Source organism: Episyrphus balteatus, chromosome 1 (assembly GCF_945859705.1).
Source record: "Episyrphus balteatus chromosome 1, idEpiBalt1.1, whole genome shotgun sequence".
Lineage (NCBI taxonomy): Eukaryota > Metazoa > Arthropoda > Insecta > Diptera > Syrphidae > Episyrphus > Episyrphus balteatus.
This window is the reverse complement of record NC_079134.1, coordinates 125577116-125594626: the sequence shown is the minus strand read 5'-3', so window position 1 is coordinate 125594626 and position 17511 is coordinate 125577116. Positions and strand designations below refer to the sequence as shown.

Here is a 17511-nt window from a genome sequence, read left to right as displayed (position 1 = left end):
CATCTTTGAAAATATGTCTTTAACTAAATTTATTCAAATCATTGAACCTACCTTCTTACTGAAGTAGCCTTGGAGGCAGAACTTATTTTGCTGCCTGGTGCACTTCACTCGAGTTCATCCGTATAGCAAAAAATGAAAAAAATGGCTACAATTTCTCCGTAAACTATTGTTCCTTGATATTTTAGAGTATTTGTTTGAAAGTTTCTTGTTTAAATTCTCAAATTTGGCCTATTATGGTTTAAAATCTCAATTTTCAAAATATCCCATTCAGGCTATCCAACTTCCAAAACCTTAAAATATAATTAGAAACCCCGGCCCTGATTCTCAGGCATATAATTTTCCAACACACTACTGTAAACGATGATATTGCATTTCTACCCTAGTTATTTTTAATTGTTTTATTTTCTTTTAAAATGTTGAAGCAATCAAAATTCCGCTTTATTTTTTTATTTTCATTTTTTATGAAAAACAATTCCTCAATAATTTCTAATTGATATTTGTTTGAAGAGTTTGTGTTTCTTTTCATTTTGTATAAAATTGTTCTTAAATCCAAATTGCAGAAGTTTATACTTTATCTTTTTTATTCTTTGGAATTTCCTCATGAGAAACAACAAGCTTAAGTTAAAGATAAAAGATATAAATATAAAAAAAAGAGAAAGAAGACGAACCTCTTCCGCTTTGAAGGGATAAAACACTCTCCATTCATTAAGTAGAAAAGTTATAAATTTTTGGTCTTTTTTATGCCTCCTTCAAAAAAAAAAAAAAAAACTTAAACAAAAATGTTTCTACTCCTAATTCCCAATTAAGAACTTTTTTTTAGCTGTTTCGTTTTTCTTTATTTTTTTTTTTTTTTGGTCTGAAGTAGATACTAGTGTTAAAAATGGGATTTTAATGGATAAAACTTTGCTCACAACATTTACGACTGAAGAGTTTTGAACAGGAAAGAAATTACAAAAGTAAAAAAGAGCGCAAAGGAACATAAAACAAAACAAAACAAAAATGTATCCAGTGAAAAATTAAATAAATTATGATGTTAAGACATTTTTAAGGTTACTTGTATAAAATGTTTCAAGATTGTTTATAAATTCTTAGAGAGATGTATTTTTGTTGGCGTATTGATATTTTTATATTTTTTCTTAATTTTTTTTTTTAGATGAACCAAGTGCTGGACGCTATGTTTGAGAAGAGAGTTCTACCTGAAGAATACATTATTCGACAAGGAAATGATGGCGATAACTTTTATGTAATTGAATCGTAAGTATTTTTTTTTATTTATTTTGTGGTGTATAAACAAAAGATAGTTTTGTAAAAAAAAAATGTCGCCTAGTTTTAACCTTGAAATCGATTATTTCAAAAACTGCTGGTTATAATATATTAATTTAAAAATTAAAATTAAATGTACAATTTTGCCTTTCTGAAATTCTATCATTTATTACTGTAAGTGTTGCCGTTGTTTTTTAATAATTTTTTTTTATTTTGATAATTTCTTTTAGAAAACTGCCCCTCCTACTTAAACGGGGGGAGATAGACCCCCCTCCCAAAGAAAAAAATGTTTGAATTGAACTCCTCTACAAAAACCTGTTATCAAATCCTGGCGTCGAAGTTATCCTACTACGTGCCAAAACAACATTTTTGATCCATACCTAAAAGTTCGAATTTCTGTGTCTGGGTTGAAATCGTAAAATTTAGTTTTCTTTTAATTTGATATTCGTTTGATTTGGAAATAAATATTATTTTAGAATATATTTTTAAAACAGCATGTTGTGAAAATATACATATACTTTAATTTGATGTCGAAGTTGGGTAAAAGACGAAAAAAATGGAATTTTTGAACTTTGACAGCTTATAAATTCTAGGTGGTTTAACCGAGTTACATGTTTTATACATTGTTGAAAAGGTATATTTATCTCCTATCAGAAACTGTAAAAAATCAAAAATTTGGTGATTATCAATTACCACGAACTTCAGTGATTTTGACGTTGTTGCTTGCTTTCAATTCTCCATGACTTCCATTATCTCTACCGGATTGCACTATAGTGCGACATTCAACAGAATGCTTGCTGGATAAATGCCATAGAATCCTTTTTTTTAATGCTCGGTTGTAGATTCTGCTGAACGGACTTTGTTGGATAACATCGGATCTGCAAGTGCTTGATGATAGAAGTTTTTTTTACATTAACTCCAGACCTATGTTATTTGTAATGGTGTTTTTTTGAAGTATTTTGCTTAAAAATTCAAAAAAATGCTAAAATTGACAGAATTTTTTTCAAAATTGGCCAATATCCTCAAAATTATAAGCAGTGTACGAAGAGAATACTTAAAATTTTTCAAAATATTGTTTAACCAATTACAAAATTCAAATAAAACCGTTTTTGATAATATTGACGGTTGTTTTTTACTGGCTTGTATTCATTTAACAAATTTAAAATAATTTGTTCTTTTCTAAATATGTATAAGTTTTAAAAGTGAAATTTGTCTATCAATTTTTGAATCTTTATCGAATTTCTTAAGCAAAAACTTCAAGACTACCTGTAAACATAATGAAAAATTCAAATTTGTGGGATTATATTTTGTAATTTATGTGCCCTTAATTATGAATGTGAACTAAGTCACTTATAAAAAAAATAGCAAAAAGAGAGTTATTATTTAACGATTAAAATTTAATTTAAAGCAAAATTGCAGTTAAAAGACTTACCTATAACTCCTATGAATTGTTTCAAAAATGAAATACTGCTAAAGCGTTATAAAATTATTAAGTTAGTTTTTCTGGAAACAATGCAAAAAGTGACTTTATCCACTTTGATGACACAAGCCTACCAATGTTTTTGTTGCCGAGACAAAATTATACTTTTTCAAAGGTTTTCAATATGGTGAACCCGAGTCAGAAATAATTGATCACATACCGTTTTTGAAATATTACCGTTAGAAAATACAAAATAACGTTTTTTGACTACTTTTGAGGTTATGCTTTAAAATTTGGAAAAATTTGTTTAAATATAAATCGAAAAGTATAGTTAAGTCTCGGCACCAGTATTTACATCCAGCCCTATCGTGAATATTTTCCACCCGGAATATTTTTGTTCACCCCGATTTTTAAAAGGTATCGTGAGTTTCACCCGAAGGGAATCTACTTTTACCGCTGAACCAGTTTCTTCTTCGGCACCAAAATTTAAGTGAGAGAAAAATGTCGACTACCTCGCATATTATTTGAAAATGCCGAGAGATGTCCGAGCGTGAACAACTTTTCGCCCGGAACTCACAATAGGGGAATAGTAAAATAAAATTTTTTCGGGTGGAATTTTGTTCAAGTGAAACGCACCATAGGGCTGATTGAGTAATTTTTGAGGCCCTTTGCTTAATTAAAAATTCAACATTTTGAAATTCCAAAGGACACTCTAATATCCGTGCTAAATTAGTACAGGTAAAATATTACATAAAATCAAGAAATAAAATTTGAGTGAAAACAAAAATGATGGGTCACCCTAATGAAATTTGGTATAAACATTGATTTTGGGATAGAAATCAAGGATAAAGAGTTTTTATAAAACAAATTTTGGTGAAAGGGTGTTTTGGGACCAATTGCAGATTTTACTGTCTCTTCGAAAAAAACACCCTTTCACCAATTTTTTTTTTTATGAAAGCTCTTTATTCTTGATTTCTATCCCAAAATCAATGTTTATACCAAATTTCATTAGGGTGACCCATCATTTTTGTTTTCACTCAAAAAACACCCTAATTAATAACCATGATATTTTTATAGACACTTTATATTCTTGTTTCTTATCTTAAAAGTAACATAATCGCTAAATTTCAATAGGGTACCACTAATATTACTCTAGTAATAAGACTTTTTGAGTTCTTGCTTTCTCTTATAAATGAAACATTTTTAACAATTTTTTCCCAGTTTTTGTGGTACTAATTCCGAATTTCATCATTTCTTGAAAAAAAAAACACCCTTTCACTCAAAATAATTTTTTACTTTTTATAGATTCTTAATCCTTATACCAACCAAAACTATTTCACCAAGTTTTAAAATTAATAAAATATAAGTTAGCTGTTATGATACCTTTCTCACACACAACTTAACCTATCAAAAAAACACCCTTTCTACCAAAATATTTTTAAAAACTTTATGAATCCTTTGTCCCTGTTTTATCTTAAACCTTCATCCCAAATTTTGTCAGTGTAGCATGTTTTTCACATGGGTTTCGGTTATATTTTACCTTTTGAGGTCAAAAAACAAGCACCATGGTTTTTAAGCGGAAATAACTTTTCTTAGAGCAATCGTATTGACTTTATTTTTATGCCATTAGATTCAGCATCAAAAAATACCTTGAAAACATGTGTCATATGATGATATTCAACAAACAATTTTTTTCAGTATATTTTTGACCTTCATTCCCTCCCTCTTGTCCGCGAAAAAACACCCTTCCACCCAACTTTTTTTTATAGACTTTTTTTGTACTTGGTTCTTATCCCAAAAGCAAACTTTTTGCCAAGTTTCATGAGTGGAACAATTTTTTTTTTATAAATGCCTATTTTACCTGTACTAAATGTAGAACTAACCATAAACTAAATATTTATTCTAAGGCTAGTCAAAACATGAACCAATGATAATGAAAACACTTATAGATTTTGGTTATCCATAGACGCAGTGAATTGAAAAAAAAAAAATAAGTCAGTCCAAAAATTTATTTTCGTAAAAAAGTCCACAGAATTATACCTAATACTTATACCTTTAAGTGAACGAAAATTGGGAAATGTCTTAACTATCCCGGAAATACCCTAGCGCTAGCGGAATGCTCTAAAAAATAAAATGCACGACTGGGTCGCACGAACTTGCTCTTAGAGTTCAAGTTGCTTAAATTTTTAAGACTTACCTACTATATGGGTATAAATAAAATTCGTTTTTTAAAAAAATAATATAAAATCTAAAATCAAATTGCCCCCCAAAACAAGTATGCAGTTTTGATTGATATATTAAGATGCATTTTTAGAAAAAAAAATGTTCAAAATCGTTAGAGCCATTTTTTAAAAAAACTAATTTTTTTTTATAAATATTTTTTTGGAAAAAAAGTTTTAAAATAAAATTGGTATGCCATTTTGTAGAAATCAGTGATAAACATCTAAACACAAAATTTCAAAAAAATTTAATGTCCCGTTTTCGAAAATTTGATTTTTCAAAAAAAAAATTTCATCATTTTTTTCAAAATTTGATTTTTGGCTTATATTAAAATTATATAAATGCTTCCTCACAAAAAGTTTCGTTGAAATCGAATAAGCGGTTTCGGAGATAATCGGATTTGAAAAAAAAAAAAACGGTTCTGTGGCAGGTACCGTTAATTCCAAAAACCCCTTTGGAGAGTTGGCAAATAACGCTACATACCAAGTTTGACATTAATCGGTCCATCCGTTTAGGCTGTAGCTCCTTATACAGACAGACAAACTGACAGACAGACGAACTTCCGGGACCCACTTTTTTTGGCATTCTCTACCATCGTAATGTCATGGAAAAATGTTATCTCAACTTTTTTTTTTGTACGAATGCATAACTTGATCGCAAGTAAATATAGTACCCATATCGCAAGTAAAAATAGTGATTTTTGTTGGTGTTTTATCAATTTAACTGCATCCTTAATTATCAGAACTTATTTTTTAATCAATTTTATATCATTTAATACAATTTTAATCCAGTAATTTTTTTTCTTGTGAGTAAAGTCGTAAAGAAAAATTTTGTTTCGAATACGGGCTTTCATTAATTTTACCTCAAGGCTCCGTCAAAATTTGGACTTGGTGTTCTCCCTATTAGTGCTAAGTTTACTTATTGCTCATTTTATGTCAATAATTTTTTTTAGTTTCACTTCTGACTGTTCTATAAATGAAGTTCGTAAACCTTGTAATTTTGCAATGATGTCAAATTACCGTTTCAATAAATATTTTGAAAGATTAAAATAAGTGATTGAAATGCAACAGTTGAACACATTAACCACTGTTCTACATAGTATTCAATCCCTTTCCAATATAATAACTACCATCTTCCGTAAAAGGTTTCTTGAATACAAACTAAAATGGAACACAAAGAAAAAGGTTATTCTAATTCAATTAACACTAAAATCTACTCAAGTGCCATACTCTGATGTCATAAATATAACATCCTTTATTCAGTGGTTCTCTAATACATACATATATTGGGATCGTTATTCTCAGGTCTTATTCTACATATTGTATTAAGTTCTTCAACAAGCGTCAATATATATTCTTATACCATAAACTTTACTATGTGATATGACCCTTTTCCTTTTGCGGCGGTTGTTTGTGACTCAATTCTATAATAAAGACTCGCACGTACACATTTAACATACATTTACTCTCTTAAGTTGTAAACATCTGTGGGATTCTGATTCTCTGGTTTCATTTTATTTCCAAAAATCAGTTAGTCACGTTTCAGGAAATTCTACTGATTTATTTATATTACACAACCAATCCACACCATCACCTTTGTATGTAGTATATTTACCATATCGCCATCAAAGTAAAATAAGTCCTTAATACATACTATATAAATTGGTCAGGATTAAAGGAAAAGAAAGAGAAACTTATAAATGAACAACAAAACAATCGAATTGGCAAAAGAACTTATAATCATGAATAGGCTGGATTAGGCCCCCGCAAATAATAATCTTGAGTAAGAATCTTCAAAGGAACATAACCGTTTTGTTTTTGTATGAAATTTCTTATTTGGAATAAATGATTTTGTTAAAGAATATTATTTTATGGCAGGCAAGTTTGAATCTTGAGATTGGGTCAAGGAGACTCCTCCAGATTTTAATGGCTATTTATAAAGGACGAAATCATTGAAATATGAGCAAGAGAAGATTGCCTTCTTTATGCCTGATATTCCATTTTGAGGGTTTTCACCACAAAGCTCAGTTTCGAAAAATTTTCGAACACCAATCGCTTAAAAAGACACTATTTCAATATTCAGTTTTCCCAATATAAAATATAAAACAATGATTTATTAACCAAAATTTAATCAAATTTATCTCCCAAATCCAGGCTTAAACAGAAGCCACAAACAAAATTCAACCTCTGTTATTAAAAATAATTACAAACCAACGAGTCGAATCAAAAAGAATTTATCTTATTTCATCCAGTACCTATTGAGAGGTAATCTCTTCCAGTTTATTATAATGAATTGACCCGACCAATATAATATACCTACTCTACATTAGAATAGGCCCATAAATTTGGCACTTTATATCTTAAATTCTCTCGATAAATCTTTCTAATTAAAAAGTTAGGTGAGAAATAACCCCAATTATTAGGTAAACTTTCCGGTAGATGGAGCTGATAAAAACCAAATAAATTGACTATCATTTACTATATCCTTTTAAATAAAAGAGTCCTTTCTCTCTCTTTCATTGTTCCAGTTTGTTTTACATTTTATTTTGTGTGTGTGTGTGTTTATTATTTTGTTGTTGAAATATCTACCTATTTACTCTCTCCCATTGGGGATATATTTATCGCTAAGCTATTAAGTCCTTTGTCAAAGAATTTTGTTTATGGTCTGTGAAACAAGGAAAGTATAATTAAAATCAATAAATAATCAATTTTTTTTTTTTGCTTTTTCTTTTACAGTGGGGTGTATAATGTTTTCGTCAACGATAAACTTATCCATAGCTATAATAGCAATGGAAGCTTTGGTGAATTGGCGCTCTTGTACAATATGCCCAGGTAAGCGGATATAAAACAAAAGAAGAACTAAAAAAAAAACAAAACAAAAGTTTTAAAGAGAGAAAGAATCTGAAGGTATAACAGAAAAAAAAAGGTTTTTTATTTTTTTGTAATTTTTTTTTTGCTGTGTGTGAACTCACGTGCGAAACAACATTTTGAATCCTTTATGTATCCAGTCAGCTAGACACACATCACGATAATAGTGTGACCATAGTAGAATATAAACTAAAACTTTTTTTTGGTGTACTTTTTTAAATACTAAACTATTTAAAATTATTGAAATAAAATTTAAAAATAATTTGTGCTCAACAAATGAGATAAGAGGTTAATTTCTTAAAAATAACACTTGTTAGGACCAGCTTTTTGTGTTTTTGAAAGTTGTAATAACTTCATCTAATTCATATTGAGATTAAGATAAATATAATATTTTTTTTAATTTAAAGAGAAAGTTTCTGTGTTTTTTTAATGCAATATAATTAATAAGAAAACACTATTAAAATTTTAAAAAAATCATTGAATCATAGTCCAGAATATTAGGAAAAACAAAACTTGATTCTTTTTTTTTTTTAAATTCATTTATTTTGCCTCTTCCGTAACAAACCCAAACATTTTTGAATGAAAATTGGAGCAGCTTTTGAGAAAAACATACTTTTCAATAAGTATTATGTAGCCAGTAGGTACCGTTGATGTAAAGAGTGAGTATTAATAAGGAGAGTAATAATTGGAACATTCAACTTTAAAAATGTGTAAAGTTGTTTTATTTCATAAAATCAGCATGAAATATTTGTTTCAAAATTTACTTTATAATTTTTTTTTTTTTCAATTTTTGAAGTAATCTGAGTTAAGTGACACTGTGGGAAAAAGGAAAGGAACCAATTCGAGTGAAACAGGGGGGAGAAAAGAATTTTTTTTAAATTTTTATGCAATTTTTTATTTTTCTTTATAGAAGAGTACATTTATAATGTATTTCAGTGATATATTACAATTCAAACAGTGAAAAAAGATAAAAGTAACAAATTAACTAAGATGATAGTTTTAAAGTAATCTAGTGTTTTTTACACCGAAAAAAAAAATTGATAATAACAGCTATCAAATTAACATTTTTCAGTGACAAAAGTCGTCCAACAATTAAAATATCAATTTTGATATTTTATCATATCATTTTGACATTTTTTAATTTCAGGTGGAATAGTGAAAATTTCACTTTGACAATAAAAATGTCAATGTTGACTAGATTTTACGTTTTAGTTTATTATAATGAAACCTATTTCTTTCCTTTTCATTTTTATTATTTTAAGAATTTTCTTTCTTTTTTCAAAACATTACTGAAAGGTAATATTCTTTACAAAATAATGGTGATATTATTTTTTCTATTATAGGTGATATAATTGTTTTGTTATTTACTCCCAAACTATGTGAAGTAAAATCTTAGTGCCGATCAAATTTTCTCAGTAAATCATACATTTTACTTCGAAAAAAACACAAAGCGCCTTTAAATTAGTACACATTAAGAATTTTTTATTTAATATTTTTCAATAATTTGGAATGAGAAATTGATATGAAAAAAAAAATGATAATAAAATATCAAAAAAAAAATTCCAAAATGTGACATTTAAATATCATCCTGATAATAAAAATGTTGTTTTAACATTTTAAATATCATAAAACACATTTTATAGAATATTTTTGGCTGATATTTAAAAAATGTTAATTTGATATTTAAAAAATGTTAAATTGATATTGGTTTTTATTTTCGGTGTACCTATAAGTTAATTTATATAATAAGTTTATTGAATCAGCTGAGCTTGATTACGTAGGAATCTTTTTTTTCTATGCAATTTGAAGTCGAAAAAGTGTGCAAAAAACAGTGTTTCAAAAAACATTAAATTAAACAGTTAAAAAATAAATTTTTTATTTTTTTTATTTTTGGGTTAATTACACAGCATTTGGAAAAAAAATAAAAATCAAAACGTTTTAGAAGCCCTCTTCCTAGTTTTAACACTCAAAGCTAAGAAAAAAAAATAAAAAAACAGATTTTTTTCGAACACTTGAGCTCCAAACACTTGTGAATCTAAATAGTTTTTCATTCTAACCCTACCCGAAAAATGAATATTGCAAGCACTTTTGGCTAAATGGGCCACTGTGCGTCGGCTGAAAAATTATATTGCTCCATTATTTTTTGTATACCTATATTAATTTTGTGAGCCAAATGTCCTGGGAGTAGGTATATTTCTTTTCAGAAAGATATTAAAGTTTTTAAAGTTAAATAAGAATGAAAATCAATTTTATTAAATGAAGCTAACAACTGGTTCAAAGAAGGTATTCTAAAAGTACTTACAAGAACTGCATTTAATTGAAAACCGTAAGGATTCAGGATAAACAAGTTTCTAAAATTCCGAGAGGCTATAATATTATAATCTTTAACCATTTACAAATACATACAGTGGTGGCAAAATAATTAGAAACGTTCTCCTTTGTTTACAAAATGTTATTTTTTTCTTACTATAAATACAAAATATCTAAAAAAGTTTAAGCAAACACGAGCGATGAGATAATCCTTGTAATATTTTTAGAAAATAATTTTAAAATTTATCCAACAAAAGAAAAATATTGCACAAAATCTAAAATATAGTCCAATTTTGTGTGGAAATATAATTAGAAACACTGAGGAAAAATTATTAAGAAATATCCTGTTTTTGATTTTTAGCATTTACATTTGCAAAACTTGGTCAATTAATTAAACGTACAATTAATAAAAAGGACTATCAGCAACTAATTTCTATAAGTTGGTTTATGTGGTTGCAGTCTCCGAAAAATGCCACATGGTCCGAAAAAAAAAAAAATTAAACGTTCTTAACAACTCCTGACAGACCAACGCCTTATATATTTTAGAAAAAGAAGGTGCAATAAAGAGGAGATCTTTAATAATCTAGCTCTTCAAATATCTTTGTTAAAAAATATTTCTAATATTTTTTATTTATATTAAGAACATACAAACATTTTGAAAAGAAAGAGCGTGTTTCTAATTATTTTTCCACCACTGTAGTATTAACGCAATGTTGAATGTTATTTTTATTGGTAACTATGTAAGAAGCTTAGTAAAAATTTTACTTAATAAACAACAAACGACTGCTTTTAGTTATTCCTCTGTTTTTGTATGCGTTTAGCAAACAAATTTTATCTGTAAACCACAACAAAAAAAATCCTTTGGTTACCCTTACCAATTTTATTGATTACCTTGCAAAATTTTACTTAATCTCAGTAAATTTTGTATGGCAAGCAACATTAACTGATTGCTTAGGATAAACAAAAGGATTAGTTTTTTGTGGTTTAAAGAGATAATAAATTTAAAATATTACTGTTGTGACAAGAAACATTCAAGAGATTTAAAAAAGTTTTCTTAAAGTACCTACATTTATTTTACTATTTTAAGTCCAATGTTCTGGACCACAAAATTTTTTAAGAATACTTCATCCATGTTTTCACCCATACATTCAAAAAGAAAAGTTTTTTTTTCCCGGTTGCAATTGTTACTTTCGTACATAAGTTAATTTAACACTGTGTGAAGTTATTCTCAACCTTGCAAAAATTCTATCGTCGAAATTTTCAACCGTTTGAGTGTTTTTTTTTACTTAAAAAAACACCCAAATCCTTGTTTTTTTTTAAAAGGTATGAACTAGGGATGGCTGTTAAACTAGCTGTCATAGTAATGAAGTTTGTTTAGTTTTTGAACATCTTTTAAAATTAACATGCAAAGATATACATCGGAACAACTAGTACGCATTACAAATAGTGGACATTTATTTCTGAAATTCGCTTATAAAGCGAATGAATGATTTCAATTCTTTTCTGGCTCAACGAGTATACAAATAAGTCGAATTGTCGTTTGTAGAGTGAGCAAAATACCACGAAGATCTATTAAATCACAAAAAAATCACTGTCTAGTGTCTAGTGCGGTTTACATGGCGAAGTTGTCATCGACCGATTTTTCATTAAATTCAAAACCGGTGTCAATGTTGCCGTGAACGGCGAAAGCTTTAGGCAAATGTTTTGTGCTCTTTGTATCCTCGTCATTGCAAATGATTTAGAGGAGAAATGGTTCCAACAAGACAATGAAATGCAGCAACCATAAATTTGCTCAACCAAACGTTTGGTTAAAAAATTGGATCGAAATTGTACCGCTAGAATGGCATTCAGCTCAAAAATAGTAGTTTCAACAGTATGCCCCGAACTATATTTTTCCCTTGGTCTTATTAATTTGCCAAGGTACTGCAAGATAAATGAGTCATTTAGTGCTTATCATTTATTTTTCAGGTTAAATCTCTTTTAATTGAAAATTTAAATTTAAAAATTTAGAAAGGTTGCCCTAACCTTAGCATATTTTCACAATTATCCATTGTTATTATAAAAGGAGTAAGGTTTTAATATTTTCTCCTGGTATCAAAAAAAAAAAATATTATTCAAAACAGCTTGTTTAGGTAACTGAAGCCTCACAAAATAATTACATTTATAGGTATTCAAAAAGTTTTGCATTCTTTAGTACACACCACAGCTTGACCTCCTTAAAGCACTATATTTCTTAAAAAAGGATGTTGGTCAAACTAGAATTCGTTCAATAGGTATAACCTCGTTTTCTTTCTCTCTGTTATGTTACAATATGTTTCAATTTTTCAAAGCCTTAGGTAGTATTATAAATTTTCCTGACTATCTATATGTATATGTAAAGCTGTAGTCGTAGCTCTCAATAACTTTCTTTCATTTCTTTTTTTTTTTTAAATTCCTATTCTTTTTTTTTTATGATACGTCGTCGTATTGCTTAAAATAGAGCTGCTTCCATACAAGCAGAAACAGAAGGACGACTATGGGCAATGGACCGTCAAACGTTCCGTCGTATCCTGCTGAAATCCGCATTTAAAAAGCGAAAAATGTATGAAACACTGCTGGACAGTGTTCCAATGTTAAAGGCACTACAGGTAAATATATTCATCGGGTGGTGGTGGTGGTGGTGGTTTACCAGGAGTTATATATGTGCACTCGCATAATATAAATAGCTTTTTTCCCTTTGTGAATCTATGCACAGATTCTTAACAATACATATAAGCTTACTACCACCTTTATATAGGTTAGGTATATACAAGCTCAAAATCTAAATCTATTCTATTTGTCGTTTTTAGAGTTACGAACGAATGAACTTAGCTGACGCTCTTATCACAAAGCATTATAAAAAGGACGAAAGAGTTATTAAACAGGGTAAGTTGTTATTAATGTTGTTTTTGTTTGTGTTGTTGTTGTTGCTGGTGTTTATTGTTGTGGAAAGAACAAATGTTACAGATAAATGGAGACTATTAAGAATATTTATGATGACAGGTGGGCAGTGTTAAACTATCTGGATTCATAAATACTAGATTGTTTGTGAAAACGAACAACTTAAGTTAAGACTTTATATGGGATGGTCAACCATGTTAAGGATGTCTTTTAACTTAAGTGGTGAAAGAAAATAAGGTGTCTTTTATGTTAATTTATTGTATTGAGTTTTTTTTTTTCTAATACTTAATGTGAAGGAAAAGAAGAATTTAAACACAAAAAATTCGTCCTCTAACATGAATGCTGTATAGAAAATTCTACACTGAATAAAAAAAATGGTTTCATACTTTTTTTTTTTCTTGTCAACGGTCTCACAAAACTCTTTATAGTTCCATGGTTAACTCCTGTCCCTTTACCATAATAAGAGGAACGAATGAAAACTCCTTTAGAACCCTTTAGATTGGGATCTATTCAAAGTTTCACTCCTCCGAGGCATAGGGAATCCTATCTACTTACCCAACTATGCCATGCTCCCTAAAAACCTCAAATGGCAGCTGGGCTAATTCGTATTAGGAATTAGCCTGCTTATATAGACTATCATTTTCTGGTGGCTCGACCAAGAGACCTAGGCCACCAGTCTCTAGGGACAGATTACTCTTCTATGAACTATGGACACTAAACAGCTTCGATCCATACGAGGTATCATACCCACCGAACTCCAACATATCTCAGATACCTATCATCATCTTTCGAAAGCTGGAAATTATTATGATTAGCTGTGTAAGCTTTTTTATATTCCAAAGGCCTAGAGAGAACCTTAAGTGTTCTCCATTCTCCGGTCAGCACCATTAACTATTCCCTTGACTACAATCTGGTCGACTTTTTAGACATAGAGTGTGCGTTTAATAATAAGGACTTCAGCAATCAAGACTGCTCAAGGGTCTAGACTAGACAATATATAAATAGGGGACCGCCTCCATCAAGGCAGAATTGCGACCTCAACATTTTTGAACCAAATTTGTCTAATTCGTTTGCCCAACGTTTGTCCACCCAAAATTTTTGTTTGTCCACCTTTAAAAAAAATTATATTCTTTTTTTTATAGGAAGTCTGAAAAATTAACAATCGTCTAAAACGCTCAAATTTTAGATAGACGTATAAATCCAACTGCATTGGTTTGTCCACCTCGAGTTCTATATACATACCAAATATTATCGTTTTTCAAAAGTTCAAACGGCCATCGTTTGTCCACCTCGAGAAATTGATACAAACAAAAATCATCGTTTGTCCACCCTACGTTTAGGATTGGTATATTCAAAAAACAAATTTTCAAAATTCCCATAAAAAAGTACGCATACACCACAGTGTACCTAATAAAATTTTCAAAGTCTCTAAAATCTCAAAAATTACTTTCTTTCAAGAATTCAAACGGCATTCGTTTGTCCACCTCGAGAAATTGATACAAACAAAAAATCATCGTTTGTCCACCCTACGTTTAGGAGATCTTTAAAAAAACAAAATTTGTTCTGAAAAATCGCACCAAAAATTACGCATATACCACAATGAACATTTCGAAATCCCCAAAAAATGTTTTTTTTCAAAAATTCAAACGGAAATCGTTTTTTTTTTTTTGGAACTTGCAGTACCTATATTATTAATTTTTGGAATTATATGCTACGTATGTCAATAGTATAAAATTTCCCGAATCAATGTTAAACCCAAATTGCATCCATATTATGTAAAGGCTTTGAAAGTCAAAAAAATAAAAAAATAAAAAAAAACAAGAAAAAGTGAAGTTCTTGTTTAAAAAAATGCTTCGTAAGCGAATAAAGCATGAAAAATTATTGTATAATAATCTAGGTCGGTATAGTGTTAAACATACCTATAGCTTTATACAGGAATAGCTTTTCTCTAAACTAAAAACTACTAAAAACAACTTAATTATTCGAAATTATCAGTATTTTAATAGTCCCGACCCAAGATTTTAATTTCAAAATATCTCGAAAACCTAAGCCATGTTTTGAAAACGGTTGCCACCACTGAATTCAGTATTAGAATTAACTAGAATCGATGTGTCTCCGCTCTGCTACAAAAAAAAAAGTTCTAAAAACTATCGCAGTATAATATAAATCGTCTGCAACATTAGTGATATCATACTTTCTCTGTCATATTCCTTACTCTTTGATGTACAATCGGAAAAAAAAGGGAATGTTTAAGGTTTAATAGACCAGTTCCAATTGGGTTTTCAGAGGGGAAAAAGTTGAAAAAATTATTAGCAAAATGTGGGTGGTGGGATAGTTTAGAATAAATTGCAGGTATATAAAAGGGGGAAAATAAATTGCCCACAAACAAATTGGGGGAAAGAGGGTGGTTGGGCTACAAAGTGGGGTGGGTGGTTTGGTTTCTTACGATTTCGTAAAAAGTTAAATACAAAAGATGTAGATAATATAAAAATAAACAACTTTTACTCAAATCATTTTTTTTTATATAACCTCAAAAATATTGATAAAAATGCAAAAATACAATTTTTTGTTTTTTTTTTTTAATTTATATCTCTTACAAAAATTGTTGGATTTTAACAAAACCTGGTCAAAACTTACTTTATTATATTTTGTATCTATTTTAAATCTATTTTAATTTTTTTTTTTAGAAAAATATTAAGTTTTGGATTTTTTACGAATTAAATTTGAAAAAATAGCCTATTTTTCAATCAAAAAAGTTACCGAAAAATTGTTGATTTTTTAAAAGTGTGGAATGCCCTTATTTAGACTAAACCCTTGTTTAAAGACTATGTTAAAAAAAAACTACACTTTTGTTCCAGAAAGTATTCAGAAAAATTGAAAAAAAAATAACAAAAAAAAAAACGATTTTTGAGATCGATTTTTCGTAAATGATATTTTTCTTCAGAAACCAAATTATATTTTTATCATAGCCAAAGAAAAGAAAAACCATATTCGTAAGGTTTGAATCGCGTAAAGCTTTTCAGCAGAAAGATTACACTATGATCAGCAAAGTCGAAAAAGTTTGACAGGATTGCAGAAAAATAATATAGTTCCTATAATAGTTATTCGCTTATCACACTTTTACAGGCGATGAAAAGATAAAACTGTTGTGTTTCTAAATTTTTGACTTTGTTTCAAGGATCAGCTGCCAAATGGAAATTGGGTACACCAAGTTTTAATTTATCGAGCGTATTCTTACTTCCGACACAAATTTTAACAAATGAGTTTTTTATTCTTTGGAGGATCGTTCTCCCATCTGCGACAGCAACCCTCAATAGACTTTAAGAATTTCTTACAATTTGCAAAAACCATTTTTTTCATTAAAATAAGTTTTTTAAATATTTAAATATAATTTTAAATTTTTAAGAGTTAAATAAGAATTTAACTAAAAACTTAAATAACATTTTATTTTTATTAGGTGATGTTGCTGACGGCATGTACTTCATCGAATTGGGCAAAGTTTCTGTGCGAATAGAACAAGATGGCGGTGAAGTTGAAATATCTCAACTAAGCAAAGGTCAATACTTTGGCGAATTGGCTTTGGTTACACATCGACCCAGGGCAGCATCTGTTTATGCTATCGATGACATCAAAGTTGCATGTAAGTATACGCACTAAATAAACAAAACAAAAAAATATGTAAATCTTATTTATTGGCTTATTGAAAAAGTATTGCTAGTTAGTCATGTTGTCCTGTGACGTTCCTGCATATTTTCCTTTTTTTTTAATTTTGTAGTTGATATGGAGTTATTTTTTATTTTATTTTATTTTATTATTTTTTTTTTTTTTTGTGTACACATTTTTAGTGTATTGCAAATTCGTAACTGTAGCACAATTTCACACTCATATATAAAAATCTTTACACCAAAAATACACTCCATATCCACATTGCTTTTTATTTATTATTTTTTAATTTAATTTTTTTAATTTTAAAGCTTTTAAAAAGTAACATTTGCTATTTTAAATATAATTATTTTAATTTTCGTTTTATTTTTTCCTTTCCATTTTTTTTTTCTTTTTATTTATTTTTAATTTTAATTTTTTTAATTCAAAACCCTCTGTAGTTTTAGAGACTGGCTGCTTTGAGAGACTTATGGGCAAATGTATTAATTTAATTAAACGTGGTATTCGCGATTATCCTTACATTGACGATGAATTACGCTTGGATATTGCAAATAACAGAATATAATAAGACAAAAGACAAGACATTCATTTAGAAATTAAGTTTTTAACAATTGACAATGCTTAATTTTAACATTTTTTACTTTTTTTTTTATAAATAATAATTTAATTTTTATAGTTCAATGAATTTAATTTATTTTATTTAATTTTTTCTTTCATGACCAATTAAAACCAAAAATAAATAATATTAATGACATTTTAACAAGGAATACATACAAGCTTTTAAGTTTTGCTCTATATATTTTTTTTTTTAAACTTCGCAAATTTAACTTATTGTATATGAAACAGCAA

General features: G+C 28.6%; 1 protein-coding gene across 4 annotated transcripts in view; it reads left to right on the top strand.

The window, feature by feature from the left end:
• The window catches only part of LOC129906818 (cAMP-dependent protein kinase type II regulatory subunit), a 173936-nt gene that overhangs the window by 150743 nt on the left and 5682 nt on the right, over positions 1–17511 (top strand). For 3 of the 4 annotated variants that reach the window (XM_055982751.1, XM_055982750.1, XM_055982753.1), the window contains 5 exons: positions 1154–1254; positions 7639–7734; positions 12560–12707; positions 12909–12984; positions 16457–16639. In XM_055982751.1, the coding sequence (XP_055838726.1) occupies positions 1154–1254; positions 7639–7734; positions 12560–12707; positions 12909–12984; positions 16457–16639 (604 nt within the window). Of the gene's footprint in view, positions 1–1153; positions 1255–7638; positions 7735–12559; positions 12708–12908; positions 12985–16456; positions 16640–17102; positions 17254–17511 lie in introns of those variants that run through there. The other variant, XM_055982752.1, reaches the window with a different exon arrangement.